The sequence below is a fragment of the Hypanus sabinus genome, chromosome 2 (assembly GCF_030144855.1).
Source record: "Hypanus sabinus isolate sHypSab1 chromosome 2, sHypSab1.hap1, whole genome shotgun sequence".
NCBI classification, from domain to species: domain Eukaryota; kingdom Metazoa; phylum Chordata; class Chondrichthyes; order Myliobatiformes; family Dasyatidae; genus Hypanus; species Hypanus sabinus.
The window spans coordinates 113,087,097-113,108,805 of NC_082707.1; the positions used below are offsets into that span (position 1 = coordinate 113,087,097).

The 21,709-nt window shown below is 46.3% G+C and overlaps 1 protein-coding gene across 8 annotated transcripts in view; it reads right to left on the reverse strand.

Moving 5' to 3' along the window:
- LOC132382365 (zinc finger protein DPF3-like) overlaps positions 1–21,709 on the reverse strand; it is a 207,308-nt gene that overhangs the window by 85,506 nt on the left and 100,093 nt on the right. For all 8 annotated transcript variants that reach the window (XR_009508304.1, XR_009508303.1, XR_009508302.1 and 5 more), the window contains one exon: positions 4,886–5,013. Coding sequence is in view for 5 of the 8 variants with exons in the window: in XM_059952514.1 (XP_059808497.1) it covers positions 4,886–5,013 (128 nt within the window). In the remaining 3 variants the exon portion in view is untranslated. The remainder of the gene's footprint in view (positions 1–4,885; positions 5,014–21,709) is intronic.

Here is a 21,709-nt window from a genome sequence, read left to right on the forward strand (position 1 = left end):
TGGAGCCAGCATACAGGTGCAATCACAAGGAAGGAACACCGAAATCCTTACTTCCTTAGAACATTAAGAAGCTTCAGCTTATTATTGAACACACTAACAAATTTCTACAGCTACACTCTTCAAAGTGTCCTGACTGGTCTGGTACGGCATCTCAAATGCGCAGAACTGTACAAGGCAGGAGAGGAGAGCGGACTCTGCCTTATACATCATGAGCACACCCCTTCCCACCACTGTACATGTGGTATCGCCTCAGGAAGCCAACATCTGTTATCAGAAATCCCCACCAGACCATCTTCTTGCACCTATCATCGGGCAGGAGGTACAGAAGCCTGACGTCCCACACTATCAGGTTCAAGAACAGCTACTTCACTTCAACCTTTGAGTTCTTGAACCAACCGATACAACCCTAATCACTACAGTTTGGCAACACTGTGATCACTTGCACTAAAATGGATTGTGTCCTGTTTTTGTTCTAGTTGTGCTCTTCCTTGTGAAAAATGAGTTCATGTGAATGTTGTCTATCTGATACTGTGCCTGTGATACTGAAGTAAATAAGATTTTCATTGCACTTGTGCATACAACAACAAACTCACCTTTGATTTTGAGTCCACCACTCTCTGGTGCATTCCAATGCATTGGAGTTTCCATACCAGGCCATGTCAGGTGCGTTTCATAAGGTAGGTGAAGAATATGCCACGTCCACATTGCATAGATGCTCATTTCATGAATGAAGTGGTCTTTACAATGAAAAGAACAGGAATGCTGCTGGTGTGAGGTGTTCTCCCTGTTACTGTACACACCCTATCCTGGATTGCATCAGCTGGAGTCCTAAAGTGAGCCTACTCACAAAGAGTACGCACCTCCAGAGAAAGGGGGAGGAAGCATAAACCCATCATGATGGCTACTGTGTCACATCAAGCAATGCATTGACCCTAGATTAGGCATATGCAAGCATCAAATGTTACTGTCTGCTGAGAGCCGTGGGCATGATATTGGAAGGCATGGGTCTGCCCATCTTATTGCAGAGAAAGGTTCCATGTAGTCGTACTATGAGATTCCACCACAAAAATCTTGTCCAGGAGGACATCTTGACCACAGTCAATCAAACAGTTGTCTGCACAGAAAGTCTTTGATGCTCTGCAGGGAGACCCTGGTCTCTGTGGCTTGGCTTCCCAAGTAGATTGTCAAAGCTATTTTGTTAAAGCTTCACTGCCACAACTTTAAAACAAGCACCAGTTCCAAAACCTCGCTTAGTTGGTGGAGGTAAGGGCCCCTTACCCCATCATTTTGCCCTTGGGTGGAGGTGGTTAGGGTACCTTAGAGAGAACATTGGTTAGGGAGACTATTATTTACCTTCTTCTGGAAAGGGATACAGTAGTCTTTATCCATGTGTATCCAAAACATGGTACTGGCAGCTTGCTCCAAGGCTGCACACTGAGGCAAACTCCAAATGGTGCTGGAAGATCACCAAAATGGTGAAAAGCATTCTTTGGTTTTCTGAACTTAGGTGGACTTCAGAACAGTGCCTCCTGGCACAGGCCAATATGGTGGAACACGCACTGAGGCCTGCCGCATCCACCACAGAAGCCATCACACCACCCACACTGAGGCACAAGAAAGGCTGCGAGGGCTGGACACCTTCAGCAACACACCAAATGTCAGCAGGTCAGGCTGTATCTACGAGAAAATGAACAATTGACGTTGCAGGCCAAACCCTTCATCGGGACTGGAAAGGAAGGGGCAGAAGCCAGAATAAGAAGGTGGGGGGAGAGGAGGGACACAATCTAGCAGTTAATAGGTGAGTCCAGGTGAAGGGGGGAAGATAGGTGGAAGGGGGAGGGGAGATAAAGGTAATGATGTGAGAAGCTAAGAAGTGATAAAGGGACAAAGGAGGAGGAGAGAACAATAAACAATGGAATTAAGGGAGGGAAATGGGGAACCAGAGAGGGATAATGAGGGGATGGGAGGGAAGGGGGCCACAGGAATATGGGAAAACAATGGGAGGGGGAGGAAAACATAGGGGTATAGGTATCAGAAGTTAAAGAAATCAAAGTTGATGCCATCAGGTTCAAGAGCCTCAGCCTTTATAGACTCTGTAGATCTGCTGGGTTCCTCCAGCATGAGGATTTGCACCCAGTACACAAGCCTCTCTGACCATCACTCACAGGAACATAGATGAAGGAAAGTTGATGTCACTTTGAATATACATAAACATGGAATGATGCTCCTCTTAATGAGAGGGAGAATTATATTTGTGCATTATGCATTTGTGAAGTTTATGAATAAATTAACATTTTGAAAATAAATACAGAAACAAGAAAACTAATGTTGAAGCTCTCAAGGACCCCACAAGGATAGCTGCCCTCAGATAATGCCTCACTGTTGAACATTCAGCTGGGAGCTGCACAGTGTCAGATCAGCCCTGGAGTCCATCTGTTAGCACCTGTGAACAGGCTTAGCATCTCCACTAACAAACACCAGGTCTGGTTGGATGAAAATGATCTGGAGATCCAAGAAGTAATTAAACATGAACATTGGGCCTTCCTAGAGTGGACACTTCACCATGTCTCAAAGATCATGCTTCAACAGAAAACTATGAGCTCAAGGACAGTGAGTAGGAGAAAAGAGGTCAGGAAGCCCGGCAGCCTATTGATAACTATGGCACGCTGTATGTGGACTCTCGCATATTGCCAAGTCATGTACGTCCAAAGGCCTACCTATGCCACTGATAGCCAAAAACAACTTCTCAAGGACACAGGTGCATAAAGAAACGCTGAAAGGAGCACACACACCACGACCACATCTAGGCCATGGTGTCCTCAGCTCCATTTCCTAATGAGTTATCCAGACCACCTTCGCTGTTGAGCCAGACCGAAAGATCTCCAACTTGCACAAGTACGCTGTTGAAAGTATCCTGGCCGTTGCACAGGAATGCAAGAGGCTGCACAGCATCTGACAGCATCTACAGGAACTATTGCCTGAAAAAGGCAGCACCCCTCATCAAGGTTTCCCACCATCAGGCTAATGCTCCTTTCTTGCTGCTACCATCAGACAGGAGACACAGAAGCCTCAAGTCCCACATACCAGGTTCCAGAACAGGTACTTTCCAACAAGCATCAGGTTCTTGAACTGACCGACACAACCCTAAACCTACCTCAGCAATGAAACAATGAACCACTCTCTCGTAAATACCGTAAACCTGTATCTAGTTGCGTTTTTCTTGTACTAATGTCTTGTTTTCCAAACCTTTTTCTTTATCATGTATAAGTTAAACTTTGTGTTGTCTGAACCTACCTACCTGTGATGCTACTGTAAGCAAGTTTTCCATTGTACTTGAATCTCACTGTAGTTGTGCACATGACAACTTTATTTGATAAATCAATACGGCCATTTGTCAAATGAAAAGCATGACTGCAGGAACAGATGGCATCTGCACAAAGATCTGAAAGTTGGAGAGGGACTTCACATTAACACCTTACATCTGGTAGTGGAGGTCATGCCAAAGAAACTCAACAGCTTAGATGAGTTGTGTTCCTATACGGAAACTAACAAGGATGTTAATGCCAATCAGGTGGCAATGAGGGTTTTTTTTTGGATTGACAGACTTGCCTCACACGGTTCCTGGATAACGGGGAACAGAGAAATTTTGTCTGCATGGTCCAGCTTGGCAGTGGCAAAGAAAGCACTGATCAATGTACGGAATTGACTGCTCACATTCTCAGTTGAAAGTGACTGGAAAGCTAACGAAATAATCCTTCCAATTGGAAAAAAAATAATGAAACAATACAAATGAAAAAAACATTAATAAAGAAAATAAAAAACTGCAGATGCCAGAAATTGGAAATAAGAATATATAATGCTGGAAACATTCAGCAGGTCAGGCAGTGTCTGTGGAAAGAAACACACAGTTAACATTAACACTGATGCTGCCTGATCTGCTGAAAAGTTTCCACCATTTTCTGTTTTTAATCCACTCCAAAAGTTATTGTAAATTAGAAACAGTTGTTGGCAACACTCAGCAGGACAAGCAGCATTCGTAGAGAGAGAAACAGAGTCAATATTTCTATTCAGCGGTGTCTCATCAGAATCAATTTGATGAAAAGCCCATGGATTTGAAATGTTAACTGTGCATATTCCTCCACAAATGGTACCAACCTCCAAGAGCTCCTTTTTATATTTCATATTTCCAATGTCAGAAAAATTTTAGCTCTTGAATTAATATTCCTGGTAAGTGGATTGATAATAAAAAGTCTGCCAAATGTAATAATCCCGATAACTACAGGTCTACCCCCAGCTTATGAACACTTAACTTATGTATAGCTCGTACATATGAAAGAGTGTCTGGGAGAGCAGTGGGACAGATTTGCTGGCTGCTGCAGGGCTGCAGTCACCTTCTGTCGTGTGGTAACTCAATTCGAAGTCCAAGTTGAGTTCATTGACCTGTGTACAAGTACACGTATGCACAAGTGTAATGAAGAACTTACTTGTAACAGCGTCACAGGCACAACGTCAGATAAGCAGCATTCACAAGAAAAACATAAATTAACCAAATTAAACTTTTACATGGAAGAACACAATTAGGACAGAAAATAAAGCCTATTTTAGTGCTCATCGTGCTGCTAAACTCTAGTGACGAGAGTTAATTCTAGAGTTGTGCCAGTTGATTCAAGAACTTAACAGGTTGAAGGGAAGTGGCTGTTCTTGAACCTGGTGGCATGGGACTTCAGGTTTCTGTTCATAACTAGCAAATTGGGTTGCAGGTAATTGAAAGGACTGAAACTCCAGTGTAATCTGGGGGCACATAACACATAACCCTTAGCATAATGGATCAGAAGGTGAACAATGCCATGCGGACCAACTCTCTGACTGGATAAAAGTGACTGACCTGAATTTCGTTGAGAGTTTCATCTTCTTTAGAATCATTTCTTTTTTCCAGTGCTTCCCCACGTAGCAGGGCTTCCAAAGTGGTTCCTTCAGCTGACACACCATCTCTTTTTAGGGTGATCTCTCCTTCTGTAAAAGGAACACAAATATATTCCCATGAGGGTTTCAAAGATGGAATTCTGAGGAAAACTGACATGGATCTGAGAGACAGTTATACTTCCAAGGCCCTAACTAGAGATTGGTATGCAGAGAAGGTCAAGGCTAGGAGGATTTTTGTGGATGGTACTTCAAGCTTTGAAGCTCAGATGAAATATCCTTAACAGTATTAATGGACAGAGTGATTGAGGCATCCAAGTTCATAGCTCCTTGAGTGTGGCTGTACAGGTTGATAAGGTCACAAAGAAGATACCTGCTTGCCTCTATTAATCAAGTTCAAGGGTCAGGAAGTTATGTTGGAGCTTTACAAAACTGTGGTTTGGCCACATCTTTAGTATTACATTTCTGTTGCTCATTATAGGAAGAACGTGAAAGATTTAGAAAGGGTGCAAAAGTGGTTTACTTCCTGGATTAGAGAGATGTACTATAAGGAGACGTTAGACACACTTGGAACAGTGAAGGCTGAGGGGAAACCTAACAGAAATCTAACAGGTCATGAGAGATATTGATAAGAGTAGACAGTCAGTATCTTTCTCCTGGGGCCAAAATGCTGAACATTAGAGAGCATGCATTTGAGGTGAGAAGAGCAAGTTCAAAAGAGATGTGGGGCAAGCTTTTTTTTTATACAGAGAGTTGTACGTGCCCAGAATGCACTGCCAGGTGTCAGGGTGGATATGCGAGCAAATTTAATAGAAGCATTTAAGTGTTTGCATTTAGACACATAACTGTGCACAGAACGGAGGGATACGGACATTGTAAGACCCTAAGACTTGTGATTAGAATTAGGTTATTCAGTTTATCGAGTCCACTTCTCAAAACTGAACAAAACCTGAAGGGCAAATAGAGATACAATGGATGCCTTTCCACCATGTGCTTCAAATCAAATCAAAATTAACCCACACAGGAAATGGTATAAAAACAGCTTATAGTAAAAGTCTTAGACACCTTAACTATATATATATCTCTCTTCACAACACTGTGCGTGTGTGTAAGACAATAAACTTGGTTTTGACTACAATTTTAAACTAAGCATTCACTGGAGAATGACAGTTCAGCTGAATTACCTGCTTGAATTTATTCGCTCCAGCTCCAGGCTCTTCTGCAAATGGAAACCATTTCACTACCTCCCATTCATTACCTTAAGAGCTCCGACATGTCACCCCTCAGCCTTCTCATTTCAGAAGCAAAACAGTTGGGACAGGTATAATTATTCAAGGAGTATCCTTCTCTAGCTAGTGTACATCTTTCTCAGAGCCTGTTGGACAGTTACAGTCACTGAAACTTTCAGGGACCCCGGGAAAAACAAAGACATTTCTACAGGTTGTGGAATCACTTCTCGCCACTACCATTGGGCATGGAATGGGGAAGTTTTGGGTCTCACACTACCAGGTTCAGGAAGAGTTATTACTCTACAACTATCAGGCTTCTGAACCAGCATGGATAATTTCACTGACTACAACTCCAAACTGATGTGACGACCGACAGACTCAATTTCAAGGACTCTTTTTATAAATTACAGTACTTTCTCAGTATTCGTCTTCATTTGTACATTTTTATGCTGGCTTGGAAAGGGAGAATAAAACGACAGCTATGAGGATCCCTGCAGCACCCAGTGACTTTGTCTCAGATATTGACGTCAGGCTGTCATTCTGGAGGGGGAACCGTCACAAGGCAGCATGCCCAGGTGCAGTACCTGGCAAGGCTCTGAAAACCAACCAACCAACCAAATGGCAGGAGCCTTCAAGGGCATTTGACACCTCTCACTGCTATGGTCGGATGTTCCACCTGCTTCAAAAGAGCAGCAGTTATACCAGTGCCCAAGAAGAGCAGTGTGAGCTGCCGTAATGACTACAACTGCTGGTCATGGCTAGAATTAACCTCTGCCTCAGCAAGGATCTGAGCCCATTGTAATCTACCACAACAGGTCTACACAGATGCAATCTCATTGGCTCTCCACACAGCTTTGGATCCTTTGGATCACCTGGACAAAACAAATACTTACAGGTATGTTACAATGCTGTTCATTGCCTATAGCTCAGCGTTTAACACCATCATTGCTACAGTCCTGGGCCTCTATACCTCCCTCTGCCACTAGATCCTCAACTTCCTGTGGTGAATGAACTACATATACCTGTCTGGACACGCCCCCCCCCCCCCCCCCCCCCGCTGACTGCTCCTGTGGCTCCCCCCACAGACCCCTGTATAAAGGCGATTGGAGGCACTGCTCCTCCCTCAGTCTCCAGGATGTTGTGTGATGGTCTCTTGCTGTTGATAGTGCTTTCTCTTCCAGCTAATAAAAGCCCATCTCTCATCTCATGTCTCCGAGAGTTACTGATGGTGCATCATTTCCTAACCGGAAGACCACAATCAGTGTGGATTAGAAATAACATCTCCACCTCACTGACAATCAACACCGGTGTTCCTCAGAAACATGTGCCTAGCCCACTGCTTCACTCTCTCTACACCCACGAATGCATGGCAAGGAATAGCTCAAATGTCATCTATAAATTTATTGATGATACAACCATTGTTGACAGAATCTCAGACGGTGACAAGAGGGTGTACAGGAGCAAGGTATACCAGCTAGTTGAGTTACGTCACAGCAACAACCTTGCATTTAACATCAGTAAGACCAAAGAGCTGATTGTGGACTTCAGGAAGGGTAAGGTGAAGGGACACACACCAATCCTGAGAGAGATCAGAAGTGAGGGATACATGACAGCAGCTTCAGTGAGCGATTTCAAGTTGCTGGGTGTCAATATCCGAGGATCTAACCTGGATGCAACATGTTGATGCAGCCATAAAGAAGGTAAGACAGTGTCTATATTTCATTAGGAGTTTGAGGAGATTTGGTTTGGCACCCAAAGTACTCAAAAACTTCTACAGATGTACTGTGGAGAGCATTCTGACTGGCTGCATCACCGTCTGGTATGGTGGGGGGGCGGGGGTGGAGGGGTACAGCACAGGATTAAGGTAAGCTGCAGAGAGTGGTAAAATTAGTCAGCTCCATCATGGGTACCAGCCTCAGTAGTACCCAAGACACCACCAAGGAGTGGTGCCTCAAAAAGGCGGTGTCCATTATTAAGGACCCCCCCCCCCCCACCACCCAGGACATACCTTCTTCTCATTGTTACTGTCAGGAAGGAGGTACAGGAGCCTGAAGGCACACACTCAGTGATTCAGGAACAGCTTCTTCCCCCTCCGCCATCCAATTTCTGAATGGACATTGAATAGTTGTTGAGGGTGTGTCTTCAGGCTCCTTTCCTGTACTTTCCTTGACTGTAACAATAAAAAGAGTGTATATGTCCTGGGTGAGGCCCCATGTACCATCCAGGCACTAAGGGTTCAGACGACGATATGTCCTGAGTGACGGGGTCCCTAAGATTGGATGCTGCCTTCTCGAGGCACCACCTTTTGAAGGTGTCCGTGATGCCAGCAAAGTTTGTAACTTTCCACAGCTTTTTCTGATCTTGTGCAGGGGCCCCTCCATTCCAGACAGTGAAGCAACCAGTTAGATTGCTCTCCACGGTACAACTGTAGAAATTTATGAGAGTTTTAGATGACATACCAAGTCTCCTCAAACTCCTTATGAAATATAGCTGCTGTCATGTATCTACGTGTGGGCCCAAGATCGATCTTCTGAGATGTTGACTCCCAGGAACTTGAAAATGCTCAACCTTTCCACCACTGATCCCTCAATAAGAACTATTGTGTGTTTCCTCAACTTCTCCTTCCTGAATCCACAATCAATTCCTCGGTCCTACTGATGTTGACTGCAAGGTTGTTGTCGCGACCCCATTCAACCAGTTGACCTATCTCACTCCTGTACGCTTCCTCATCAACAATACTTGTGGCATCAGCAAATTTATAGATAGCTTTTGAGTTGTGCCGAGCCTTAGTCACGGGTGGAGAGTAGAGCAGAGATGTAAGCTAAGCACACATTCTTGTGGTGCACCGGTGTTGATTGTCAACGAGGAAATGTTCTTTCTGATCCACAAAGAATTCAAGGATCCATTTGCAGAGGCCCAGGTTTTGGAGCTTGTTGATTAGAACTGAGGGTATGATTGAGTTGAACACTGAGCTGTGATCAATAAACAGCAGCCTGACACAGGTGCTGCTATTGTCCGGGTGATTCCAGGCTGATTAGAGAGCCAGTGAGATTGCATTCCTATAGACTATTGTGGCGATAGGCCAGTTCCTTGCTTAGGCAGGAATTGAGTCTGGCCGTGACCAACCTGTCAAAGCACTTCACCACTGCAGATGTGAGTTGAACTGGGTGGTAGTCATCGAGGCAGCTCCCCCTGCTCTTCTTGGGCACTGTCACCCTTTCAAAGCAGGTGGGAATCTCCGACTGCAGCAGTAAGAGATTGAAGGTGTCCTTGAACACTATCGGCAGTGTTCGGCACAGGTTTTCCGTGCCCTACAATGTATACCATCAATCCAGAATACCAGAACAAAGAAGGAGGAGGTCATGCAAAGAGAGTTCAGGGAGTTAGGTGTGAAGTTGAAGAACAAGACCTCCAGGGTTGCAATCTGAGGATTGCTACTTGTGCCACATGCTAGTGAGGCTAGAAATAGGAAGATAATGCAGCTAAATACGTGGCTAAGGAGTTGGTGCTGAAGGGAGGGCTTCATGTTTCTGGACAATTGGGCCTTGTTCCAGGGAAGGTGGGACCTGTTCCGACGAGTTGGGTTGGAGGGGGACTAACATCCTTGTGGGAAGGTTTTCTAGTGCTTCTCCGGGGGGTTTCAACTAGATTTTCAGGGGGAGGGGAACCAGAGTGTTAGAGCAGATAGCGAGGTGGAGGAGGATAAAGGTCATGCGAGAAATGCAAGTATAGTGCATGGAGTAAAGGCAAATCTAACATATAAAGAGGTTTTGTGGAAAGAGAAGCAGAATAAAGGGTGTAAAGGTAGTAAGGTAGAAGGGCTAAAGTGTGTGTACTTCAATGCCAGAAGCATCAGGAACAAAGGTGATGAACTGAGAGCTTGGATACATTCATGGAATTATGATGTAGTGGCCATTACGGAGACTTGGCTGGCACCAGGGCAGGAATGGATTCTCAATATTCTTGGATTTCAGTGTTTTAAAAGGGAGAGAGGGGGGGAAAGGGGAGGAGGGGTGGCATAACTGGTCAGGGATACTATTACAGATACAGAAAGGGTGGGTAATGTAGCAGGATCCTCTTTTGAGTCAGTATGGGTGGAAGTCAGGATCAGGAAGGGAGCAGTTACTCTACTGGGGATATTCTATAGGCCCCCAGGTAGTAGCAGAGATACTGAGGAGCAAATTGGGAGGCAGATTTTGGAAAGGTGCAAAAATAACAGGGTAGTTATCATGGGTAACTTTAACTTCCCTAATATTGATTGGCACCTGATTAATTCCAATGGTTTAGATGGGGCAGAGTTTGTTAAGTGTGTCCAGGACGGATTCCTGTCACAGTATATTGACAGGCCGACTAGGGGGAATGCCATACTAGATCTAGTATTAGGTAATGAACCAGGTCAGGTCATAGATCTCTCAGTGGGTGAGCATCTGGGGGACAGTGATCACTGCTCCCTGGCCTTTAGCATTATCATGGAAAAGGATAGAATCAGAGAGGGCAGGAACATTTTTAATTGGGGAAGGGCAAATTATGAGGCTATAAGGCTAGAACTTGCGGGTGTGAATTGGGATGATGTTTTTTCAGGGAAATGTACTATGGACGTGGTCGATGTTTAGGGATTTCTTCCAGGATTTTAGGGATAAATTTGTCCCAGTGAGGAAGATAAAGAATGTTAGGGTGAAGGAACCATGGGTGACAAGTGAGGTGGAAAATCTAATCAGGTGGAAGAAGGCAGCCTACATGAGGTTTAGGAAACAAGAATCAGATGGGTCTATTGAGGAATATAGAGTAGCAAGAAAGGAGCTTAAGAAGGGGCTGAGGAGAGCAAGAAGGGGGCATGAGAAGGCCTTGGCAAGTAGGGTAAAGGAAAACCCAAAGGCATTCTTCAATTATGTGAAGAACAAAAGGCTGACAGGAGTGAAGGTAGGACCGATTAGAGATAAAAGTGGGAAGATGTGCCTGGAGGCTGTAGAAGTGAGCGAGGTCCTCAATGAATACTTCTCTTCGGTATTCACCAATGAGAGGGAACTTGATGACGGTGAGGACAATATGAGTGAGGTTGATGTTCTGGAGCATGTTGATATTAAGGGAGAGGAGGTGTTGGAGTTGTTAAAATATATTAGGACGGATAAGTCCCTGGGGCCTGATGGAATATTCCCCAGGCTGCTCCACGAGGCGAGGGAAGAGATTGCTGAACCTCTGGCTAGGATCTTTATGTTCTCATTGTCCACAGGAATGGTACTGAAGGATTGGAGGGAGGCGAATGTTGTCCCCTTGTTCAAAAAAGGTAGTAGGGATAGTCCGGGTGATTATAGACCAGTGAGCCTTATGTCTGTGGTGGGAGAGCTGTTGGAAAAGACTCTTAAAGATAGGATCTATGGGCATTTAGAGAATCATGGTCTGATCAGGGTCAGTCAGCATGGCTTTGTGAAGGGCAAATCGTGTCTAACAAGCCTGTTAGAGTTCTTTGAGGAGGTGACCAGGGTAGTGACCAGGGATGAGGGTAGTGCAGTGGATGTGATCTACATGGATTTTAGTAATGCGTTCGATAAGGTTCCACATGGTAGGTTTATACAGAAAGTCAGAAGGCATGAGATCCAGGGAAGTTTGGCCAGGTGGATTCAGAATTGGCTTGTCTGCAGAAAGCAGATGGACATGATGGAGGGAGTACATTCGGATTGGAGGGTTGTGACTAGTGGTGTCTCACAAGGATCGGTTCTGGGACCCCTACTTTTTGTGATTTTTATTAATGACCTGGATGTGGGGGTAGAAGGGTGGATTGGCAAGTTCGCAGATGACACAAAGGTTGGTGGTGTTGTAGATAGTGTAGAAGATCGTTGAAGATTGCAGAGAGACATTGATAGGATGCAGAAGTGGGCTGAGAAGCGGCAGATGGAGTTCATCCCGGAGAAGTGTGAGGTGGTACACTTTGGAAGGACAAACTCCAAGGCAGAGTACAAAGTAATTGGCAGGATACTTGGTAGCGTGGAGGAGCAGAGGGATCTGTGGGTACATGTCCACAGATCCCTGAAAGTTGCCTCACAGGTAGATAGGGTAGTTAAGAAAGCTTATGGGGTGTTAGCTTTCATAAGTCAAGGGGTAAAGTTTAAGTGTCACAATATAATGATGCAGCTCTATAAAACTCTGATTAGGCCACACTTAGAGTATTGTGTCCAGTTCTGGTCGCCTCACTATAGGAAGGATGTGAAAGCATTGGAAAGGGTACAGAGAAGATTTACCAGGATGCTGCCTGGTTTAGAGAGTATGCATTATGATCAGAGATTAAGGGAGGTAGGGCTTTACTCTTAGGAGAGAAGGAGGATGAGAGGAGACATGATAGAAATATACAAGATATTAAGAGGAATAGATAGAGTGGACAGCCAGCGTCTCTTCCCTAGGGCACCACTGCTCAGTACAAGAGGACATGGCTTTAAGTTAAGGGGAGGGAAGCTCAAGGGGGATATTAGAGGAAGGTTTTTTACTCAGAGAGCGGTTGGTGCGTGGAATGCCTGAGTCAGTGGTGGAGGCAGATACACTAGTGAAGTTTAAGAGACTACTAGACAGGTATGTGGAGGAATTTAAGGTGGGGGGATATATGGGAGGCAGGGTTTAAGGGTCAGTACATCATTGTGGGTGGAAGGGCCTGTACTGTGCTGTATTGTTCTATGTTCCACTGACAAGGGATAGATCTTTCAGCAATGGCTTTCATGGTGTGGTTTTTCAGATCTTGGTATGTCAGGTGGAGTATGACTCACGCTGACAGAAGGTCTGAATGACCCAGCAACCAGTGAGGTACACCAGGAGCTGGTGAGACAATCAAATACAGGGAGGCAAACTCTAAGGCTATGGATAGGACTTGAAGATTAAATTTTCTCATTGACAGGAATTCAGCGAGACCCTCTGTCACCGCTCCCTCTCTGTGATATCTGCTGCCCTCTGACTACGACCATGTCTGACTCAGCTTTTACCCCTCACCATTCCCTTTTCTATTCCCCACTATGGCCTCTTACCTCTTCTCCTCACTTGCCTCTCCTCCGAAGTACCACAGTCCTCTCATATCAGATTGCTTCTTCTCCAGCCCTTTACCTTTCCAACCCAGCTGGCTTCACCTATCACTTTCTAGTTAGTCCTCCTTCCCGTTCTGTCACCTTTTCCCTCTTCCTCTGTAGTTCTGAAGAAGAGTCTTGGCCTAAAACTTCATGTTTATTCATTTCCATAGACGCTACCTGACCTGTTGAATTCCTCCTGCGTTGTATCTGTGTTGCTATGTATTTCCAGCATCTGCAGAATTTCTCATGCTTATTATTAACAAGTTTAACTGCTTTGCAAGCTCACATTTACTGGAAGCAATATACCAGCAGTGTAGTGACCACAACCCCATCACACAGCTACCAACAGTTGCCATTCAGGTCAAGGCCAGGACCAAACATTCGTCCATTAAAACAATGAGACATTTCTCACAGCTCCGAGCCTCAAGCTCAGCTGATACTGTGCTCATTCATTATGGCAGGTGCACCCACTCAGCTGATACTGTGCTCATTCATTATGGAAGTGCACCCAGTCCTGCACAACCAGCACACTCCTCCTCCTGCAACCATAAAATGGTTGCTGGACAAGGGCTAGTCCAAAGGCTCTTGAGCAACCAAGTGCTGGCCACCGCAGGGTCCAAGGCCAGTGGCAGCAAAAATTCATGAGCTGGATGCCTGGAACACGAAGCTTGTCATACGAGAAGAGAGTAAACAGACAGGGCCTTAGGTCAGTGATTTAACTCTTTTCAGATGGCTCAGCTGTTTAATCAAACAGCTCATTGACAATTTGTAGCAATCCACTCGATTTCAGGCCTGCTTCCAGAACCAATGGGTTAGATTAGGGGTTCCCAAACTTTTTCATGCCATGGACACCTACCATTAACTGACTCCAGATTGCAAACAATTGGTTTGGTTAAATGAGAGGTGATCCTATTGAAAAAGGAGCAGAAGTTCTTCCGTTCTGCATTTTGTAAGTCCGACATTTTGTTCTCACTCTCTCACTGTTCCTGTTTACTCGCTAACCAGGTAACTTTGCTTACAGTTTATCCCATGATACCCTGGTCTCACTATATCAGGGACGTCTTCCCCCACCCCCAGGACCCCACCCACATCGACCAGTCCTGCAGCTTTTGTTTCCTGACACAGGCTCTATGACCTGAACACTGACGTTCTCTTCCCACAGATGTGTCCTGACCTCATAATGGGAGAGGCAGAAATGACAGTTCCGCTGACTGGGATGTCTAGAGCCACATTTATGGGGTTATCCGTTGAAAACTGCGGTGAGAACAGGGTGGTGATTCTTTAAGACTCTCTGTGCAAAAGGGCTGTGAATGCTCACTCGGTATGGAGACTAATAATGTTTTGGATCTCAAGGGCACGGTGGCAGAGCAAGAAAGTGATGCCAAAGTGAAAGATGAACTAAAATCTTATTAAAGCAGAGGAGAGAGAATGAACGGCCCGCTCCAATTTCTAGTTTTTGTTCTTGTATTAGCCTTGCCCAAGCCTGAGAAGTCCCAGATGCAGAGAAACTGTTATCTTGAGTGTCTTGGCTTTTGCCACGTTGATTGCCCTTGGAACCACTGTTGAGGCTGTATGTTGTCCCATCACCCCTGGCAGATCCAGACTCCTCAGTTACTGCTCCCTGCTGAGGATTGCTTGCTAAATACCAACCACAGACAGAACAACTTGCTGAATGCCCCTTCACTCCTCCACCAGAGGGTAACCTACTAGAGTTCTCTCCTTGCCCCATTCTCCCCAATGCCTTAGAGCCCTTGAGTGCAGAAACAGGCCCTTCAGCCATGCCAACCACAGCATCCTCCCTGTTAGCCCCAACCCTTTTAAACATAGTGACACATACAATGTCATCCTTAACAAAATATCAGTGCACACGTCACCCTCCAGATGATCTGCTCTCCCCACTCCCCCAACAAAGAACCCAATTTTGCATCTATATTTTTCAAAACACAAAAATGCACCTTCCCATCCTTTTGTAACTGGCTGAGAAATCGATATAAATATCCCATCTCCACACTCCTGCTCCAAATTAAATACATTGCATTCACACACAATTTAGAGTGGTCAACAAATCTGCAGATTATACCTCCAAGTCCTGAACAAACCAAAGTGATCTCATCACTGATTCCCGCAGAACACCATTTCACTACACTTCGCCAAATGGCCATCTTTAACCCTTCCTTTCGGTTTACCGTTTACAGTTTATTTATTTATTAGGATACAGTGCGGAATAGACTCTTCCAGACGCGCCACCCAGCAATCCCCTGACTTAATCCTAGCCTCATCATGGGACAATTTACAATCAACCGGTACGTCTCTGTACTGTGGGAGGAAACCGGAGCACAATACAAACTCCTTAGAGGCAGTGGCGGGAATTGAACCTGGGTTGCCGTTGTGCTAACCACTACACCGGCGTGCTGTCCCATTGGTAGAAGATCATGAGCAATGGAGAGTGAACGGAGGACAGCAGCTTGAAGTTTACAGTCCAAGGGAACTGAGAAAACTACAGCCCCAGTATTTTATGCAGAGGCCAAGTATTCTGTGATGCACAGGGGCAGAATGGAGATAGGGTTGGGGGTGGGGGAGAAGAGGGAGAATCACCTACCCATTTGAAGCCAAGATGACACCAACAATTTGAAGAGAAAAAAATGGCAAAAAATTCTGCTGATTTCTTTTCAAAAACACACCCATTACATGTTTGGCTTTATTCACAGTAAGTCATTATTAAAAGAAGCACCACTGAACACCAGGCAGATTGCAGGAGCTCTTTTTCCAAACCCATGTGCAGATTACTGCTCAAGAATAGGTTAAAATGTCAGTACAAGATCATCCTCTATTCAAGGCAATAACTTTCCAATTGATGCAATGAAAATAAATATCGGATTTGCATACACTAAATTCCTTCAGCTATTTGCCACTATGATCCATGCATTTGTAAGCATTAAATATTTATTCATAAATATGTAGCTTCTTCCGAGAGTTTGTTCGCAAATCATACCATAAAATGTTAGAAGGGGGAAATAAAAAATCTTTGTGTCAGACAAGAATGAATTTATTTCAGGACGTGCTGTCCACTTGCAAGCTGATGTGCTTGCTCTCGCCTTCTCCAGATCAGCTCTCGACAAATCTCTTTCTCCCTGGGGTCTCAGTACTGGAATAACCCAGCTGAAACAGACCAATCTGTCTTTTGTTCACAGCATGGGTTATTTTTCTGAGTACGAAGCAAATCGGCTATGCACAACAAAAGGTAAAGTGGCAAGACAAAAGCAGCTAATAAAGTATCAGGGATAGCAAAATAATTACTTCATAGGTCATTAACACAGATACTCCATTCAGTTCATAATAACCATTGATTCCGTCAGAGATACCAACACTCAGTATGATCTGTAGGCATCAAGCTGGAATACAAACGCTCCAGTCTGCAGCGACAAAGTGACCTTCAGAATGGGCTGGCGAATATGAGTGGGCAGTCACAACACACACCACCTCCATCCCAAGTGAGATACAAACGCAGGCTGGCTTCAGCAGCTGTATTTGTGCACTGCCAGCAGTCTATCTCTTACTCTGCTGTACATACGACAATGACACAGCAGAGCTAACCCAGCCTTGTCCAGCAATTCAGTGAGAAGCTCTTTCACAAATCCATGCAAATGCTGAGAGAGCTCTAAACACCATTTTATAAAAGCACGAAATACACTCCCATTCTAATGCCATGGATTAGTAAAATCTGCAAATTAAAAAGCAACACTACAGGCGGTTATGCTGGGGAAGTAGAGAGCCAGATCGTGCTGGTACAGTTATACTGGGTAAGTAGAGAGACAGATCGTGCTGGTACAGTTATACTGGGGAAGTAGAGAGCCAGATCGTGCTGGTACAGTTATACTGGGAAAGTAGAGAGTCAGATCGTGCTGGTACAGTTATACTGGGGAAGTAGAGAGCCAGATCGTGCTGGTACAGTTATACTGGGGAAGTAGAGAGACAGATTGTGCTGGTACAGTTACACTGGGGAAGTAGAGAGCCAGATCGTGCTGGTACAGTTATACTGGGGAAGTAGAGAGTCAGATCGTGCTGGTACAGTCACGCTGGGGAATTAGAGAGCTAGATCGTGCTGGTACAATCACGCTGGTGAAGTAGAGAGCCAGATCGTGCTGGTACAATCACGCTGGTGAAGTAGAGAGCCAGATCGTGCTGGTACAATCACGCTGGTGAAGTAGAGAGCCAGATCGTGCTGGTACTGTCATACTGGGGAAGCAGAGAGTCAGATCGTGCTGGTACAGTTATACTGGGGAAGTAGAGAGACAGATCGTGCTGGTACAGTCACGCTGGGGAAGTAGAGAGCCAGATCGTGCTGGTACAGTTATACTGGGGAAGTAGAGAGCCAGATCGTGCTGGTACAGTTATACTGGGGAAGTAGAGAGCCAGATCGTGCTGGTACAGTCACGCTGGGGAAGTAGAGAGCCAGATCGTGCTGGTACAGTTATAATGGGGAAGTAGAGAGCCAGATCGTGCTGGTACAGTTATACTGGGGAAGTAGAGAGCCAGATCATGCTGGTACAGTTATACTGGGGAAGTAGAGAGCCAGATCGTGCTGGTACAGTTATACTGGGGAAGTAGAGAGCTGGATCGTGCTGGTACAGTTATACTGGGGAAGTAGAGAGCCAGATCGTGCTGGTACAGTTATACTGGGGAAGTAGAGAGCCAGATCGTGCTGGTACTGTCACGCAGGGGAAGTAGAGAGCCAGATCGTGCTGGTACAGTTATACTGGTGAAGTAGAGAGCCAGATCATGCTGGTACAGTCACGCTGGGGAAGGAGAGAGCCAGATCGTGCTGGTACAGTTATACTGGGGAAGTAGAGAGCTAGATCGTGCTGGTACAGTCACGCTGGGGAAGCAGAGAGCCAGATCGTGCTGGTACAGTTATACTGGGGAAGTAGAGAGCCAGATCGTGCTGGTACAGTTATACTGGGGAAGTAGAGAGCCAGATCGTGCTGGTACAGTCACGCTGGGGAAGTAGAGAGCCAGATCGTGCTGGTACAGTCACGCTGGGGAAGTAGAGAGCCAGAACGTGCTGGTACAGTTATACTGGGGAAGTAGAGAGTCAGATCGTGCTGGTACAGTTATACTGGGGAAGTAGAGAGCCAGATCGTGCTGGTACAGTTATACTGGGGAAGTAGAGAGACAGATTGTGCTGGTACAGTTACACTGGGGAAGTAGAGAGCCAGATCGTGCTGGTACAGTTATACTGGGGAAGTAGAGAGTCAGATCGTGCTGGTACAGTCACGCTGGGGAATTAGAGAGCTAGATCGTGCTGGTACAGTCACGCTGGGGAAGTAGAGAGCCAGATCGTGCTGGTACAATCACGCTGGTGAAGTAGAGAGCCAGATCGTGCTGGTACAGTTATACTGGGGAAGTAGAGAGCCAGATCGTGCTGGTACAGTCACGCTGGGGAAGTAGAGAGACAGATCGTGCTGGTACTGTCATACTGGGGAAGCAGAGAGTCAGATCGTGCTGGTACAGTTATACTGGGGAAGTAGAGAGCCAGATCGTGCTGGTACAGTCACGCTGGGGAAGTAGAGAGCCAGATCGTGCTGGTACAGTTATACTGGGGAAGTAGAGAGCCAGATCGTGCTGGTACAGTTATACTGGGGAAGTAGAGAGCCAGATCGGGCTGGTACAGTTATAATGGGGAAGTAGAGAGCTGGATCGTGCTGGTACAGTTATACTGGGGAAGTCGAGAGCCAGATCGTGCTGGTACAGTTATACTGGGGAAGTAGAGAGCCAGATCATGCTGGTACAGTTATACTGGGGAAGTAGAGAGCCAGATCGTGCTGGTACAGTTATACTGGGGAAGTAGAGAGTCAGATCGTGCTGGTACAGTTATACTGGGGAAGTAGAGAGCCAGATCGTGCTGGGACAGTTATACTGGGGAAGTAGAGAGCCAGATCGTGCTGGTACAGTCACGCTGGGGAAGTAGAGAGCCAGATTGTGCTGGTACAGTTATACTGGGGAAGTAGAGAGCCAGATCGTGCTGGTACAGTTATACTGGGGAAGTAGAGAGCCAGATCGTGCTGGTACAGTCACGCTGGGGAAGTAGAGAGCCAGATCGTGCTGGTACAGTTATAATGGGGAAGTAGAGAGCCAGATCGTGCTGGTACAGTTATACTGGGGAAGTAGAGAGCCAGATCATGCTGGTACAGTTATACTGGGGAAGTAGAGAGCCAGATCGTGCTGGTACAGTTATACTGGGGAAGTAGAGAGCTGGATCGTGCTGGTACAGTTATACTGGGGAAGTAGAGAGCCAGATCGTGCTGGTACAGTTATACTGGGGAAGTAGAGAGCCAGATCGTGCTGGTACTGTCACGCAGGGGAAGTAGAGAGCCAGATCGTGCTGGTACAGTTATACTGGTGAAGTAGAGAGCCAGATCATGCTGGTACAGTCACGCTGGGGAAGGAGAGAGCCAGATCGTGCTGGTACAGTTATACTGGGGAAGTAGAGAGCTAGATCGTGCTGGTACAGTCACGCTGGGGAAGCAGAGAGCCAGATCGTGCTGGTACAGTTATACTGGGGAAGTAGAGAGCCAGATCGTGCTGGTACAGTTATACTGGGGAAGTAGAGAGCCAGATCGTGCTGGTACAGTCACGCTGGGGAAGTAGAGAGCCAGATCGTGCTGGTACAGTCACGCTGGGGAAGTAGAGAGCCAGATCGTGCTGGTACAGTTATACTGGGGAAGTAGAGAGCCAGATCGTGCTGGTACAGTCACGCTGGGGAAGTAGAGAGACAGATCGTGCTGGTACAGTTATACTGCGGAAGTAGAGAGTCAGATCGTGCTGGTACAGTCACGCTTAGGAAGTAGAGAAGCAGATCGTGCTGGTACAGTTAGACTGGGGAAGTAGAGAGCCAGATCGTGCTGGTACAGTTATACTGGGGAAGTAGAGAGCCAGATCGTGCTGGTACAGTCACGCTGGGGAAGTAGAGAGCCAGATCGTGCTGGTACAGTTATACAGGGGAAGTAGAGAGCCAGATCGTGCTGGTACAGTTATACTGGGGAAGTAGAGAGCCAGATCGTGCTGGTACAGTCACGCTGGGGAAGTAGAGAGACAGATCGTGCTGGTACAGTTATACTGCGGAAGTAGAGAGTCAGATCGTGCTGGTACAGTCACGCTGGGGAAGTAGAGAGTCAGATCGTGTCGGTACAGTTATACTGGGGAAGTAGAGAGCCAGATCGTGCTGGTACAGTTATACTGGGGAAGTAGAGAGACAGATCGTGCTGGTACAGTTATACTGCGGAAGTAGAGAGTCAGATCGTGCTGGTACAGTCACGCTGGGGAAGTAGAGAGTCAGATCGTGTCGGTACAGTTATACTGGGGAAGTAGAGAGTCAGATCGTGCTGGTACAGTTTTACTGCGGAAGTAGAGAGTCAGATCGTGCTGGTACAGTTACACTGGGGAAGTAGAGAGACAGATCGTGCTGGTACAGTCACGCTGGTGAAGTAGAGAGCCAGATCGTGCTGGTACAGTTATACTGGGGAAGTAGAGAGCCAGATCGTGCTGGTACAGTCACGCTGGGGAAGTAGAGAGCCAGATCGTGCTGGTACAGTTATACTGGGGAAGTAGAGAGCCAGATCGTGCTGGTACAGTCACGCTGGTGAAGTAGAGAGCCAGATCGTGCTGGTACAGTTATACTGGGGAAGTAGAGAGCTAGATCGTGCTGGTACAGTCACGCTGGGGAAGTGGAGAGCCAGATCGTGCTGGTACAGTTATAATGGGGAAGTAGAGAGCTGGATCGTGCTAGTACAGTTATACTGGGGAAGTAGAGAGCCAGATTGTGCTGGTACAGTTATACTGGGGAAGTAGAGAGCCAGATTGTGCTGGTACAGTTATACTGGGGAAGTAGAGAGCCAGATCATGCTGGTACAGTTATACTGGGGAAGTAGAGAGCCAGATCGTGCTGGTACAGTTATACTGGGGAAGTAGAGAGCTGGATCGTGCTGGTACAGTTATACTGGGGAAGTAGAGAGCCAGATCGTGCTGGTACAGTTATACTGGGGAAGTAGAGAGCCAGATCATGCTGGTACAGTCACGCTGGGGAAGGAGAGAGCCAGATCGTGCTGGTACAGTTATACTGGGGAAGTAGAGAGCTAGATCGTGCTGGTACAGTCACGCTGGGGAAGCAGAGAGCCAGATCGTGCTGGTACAGTTATACTGGGGAAGTAGAGAGCCAGATCGTGCTGGTACAGTTATACTGGGGAAGTAGAGAGCCAGATCGTGCAGGTACAGTCACGCTGGGGAAGTAGAGCCAGATCGTGCTGGTACTGTCACGCTGGGGAAGTAGAGAGCCAGATCGTGCTGGTACAGTTATACTGTGGAAGTAGAGAGCCAGATCGTGCTGGTACAGTCACGCTGGGGAAGTAGAGAGACAGATCGTGCTGGTACAGTTATACTGCGGAAGTAGAGAGTCAGATCGTCCTGGTACAGTCACGCTGGGGAAGTAGAGAGTCAGATCGTGTCGGTACAGTTATA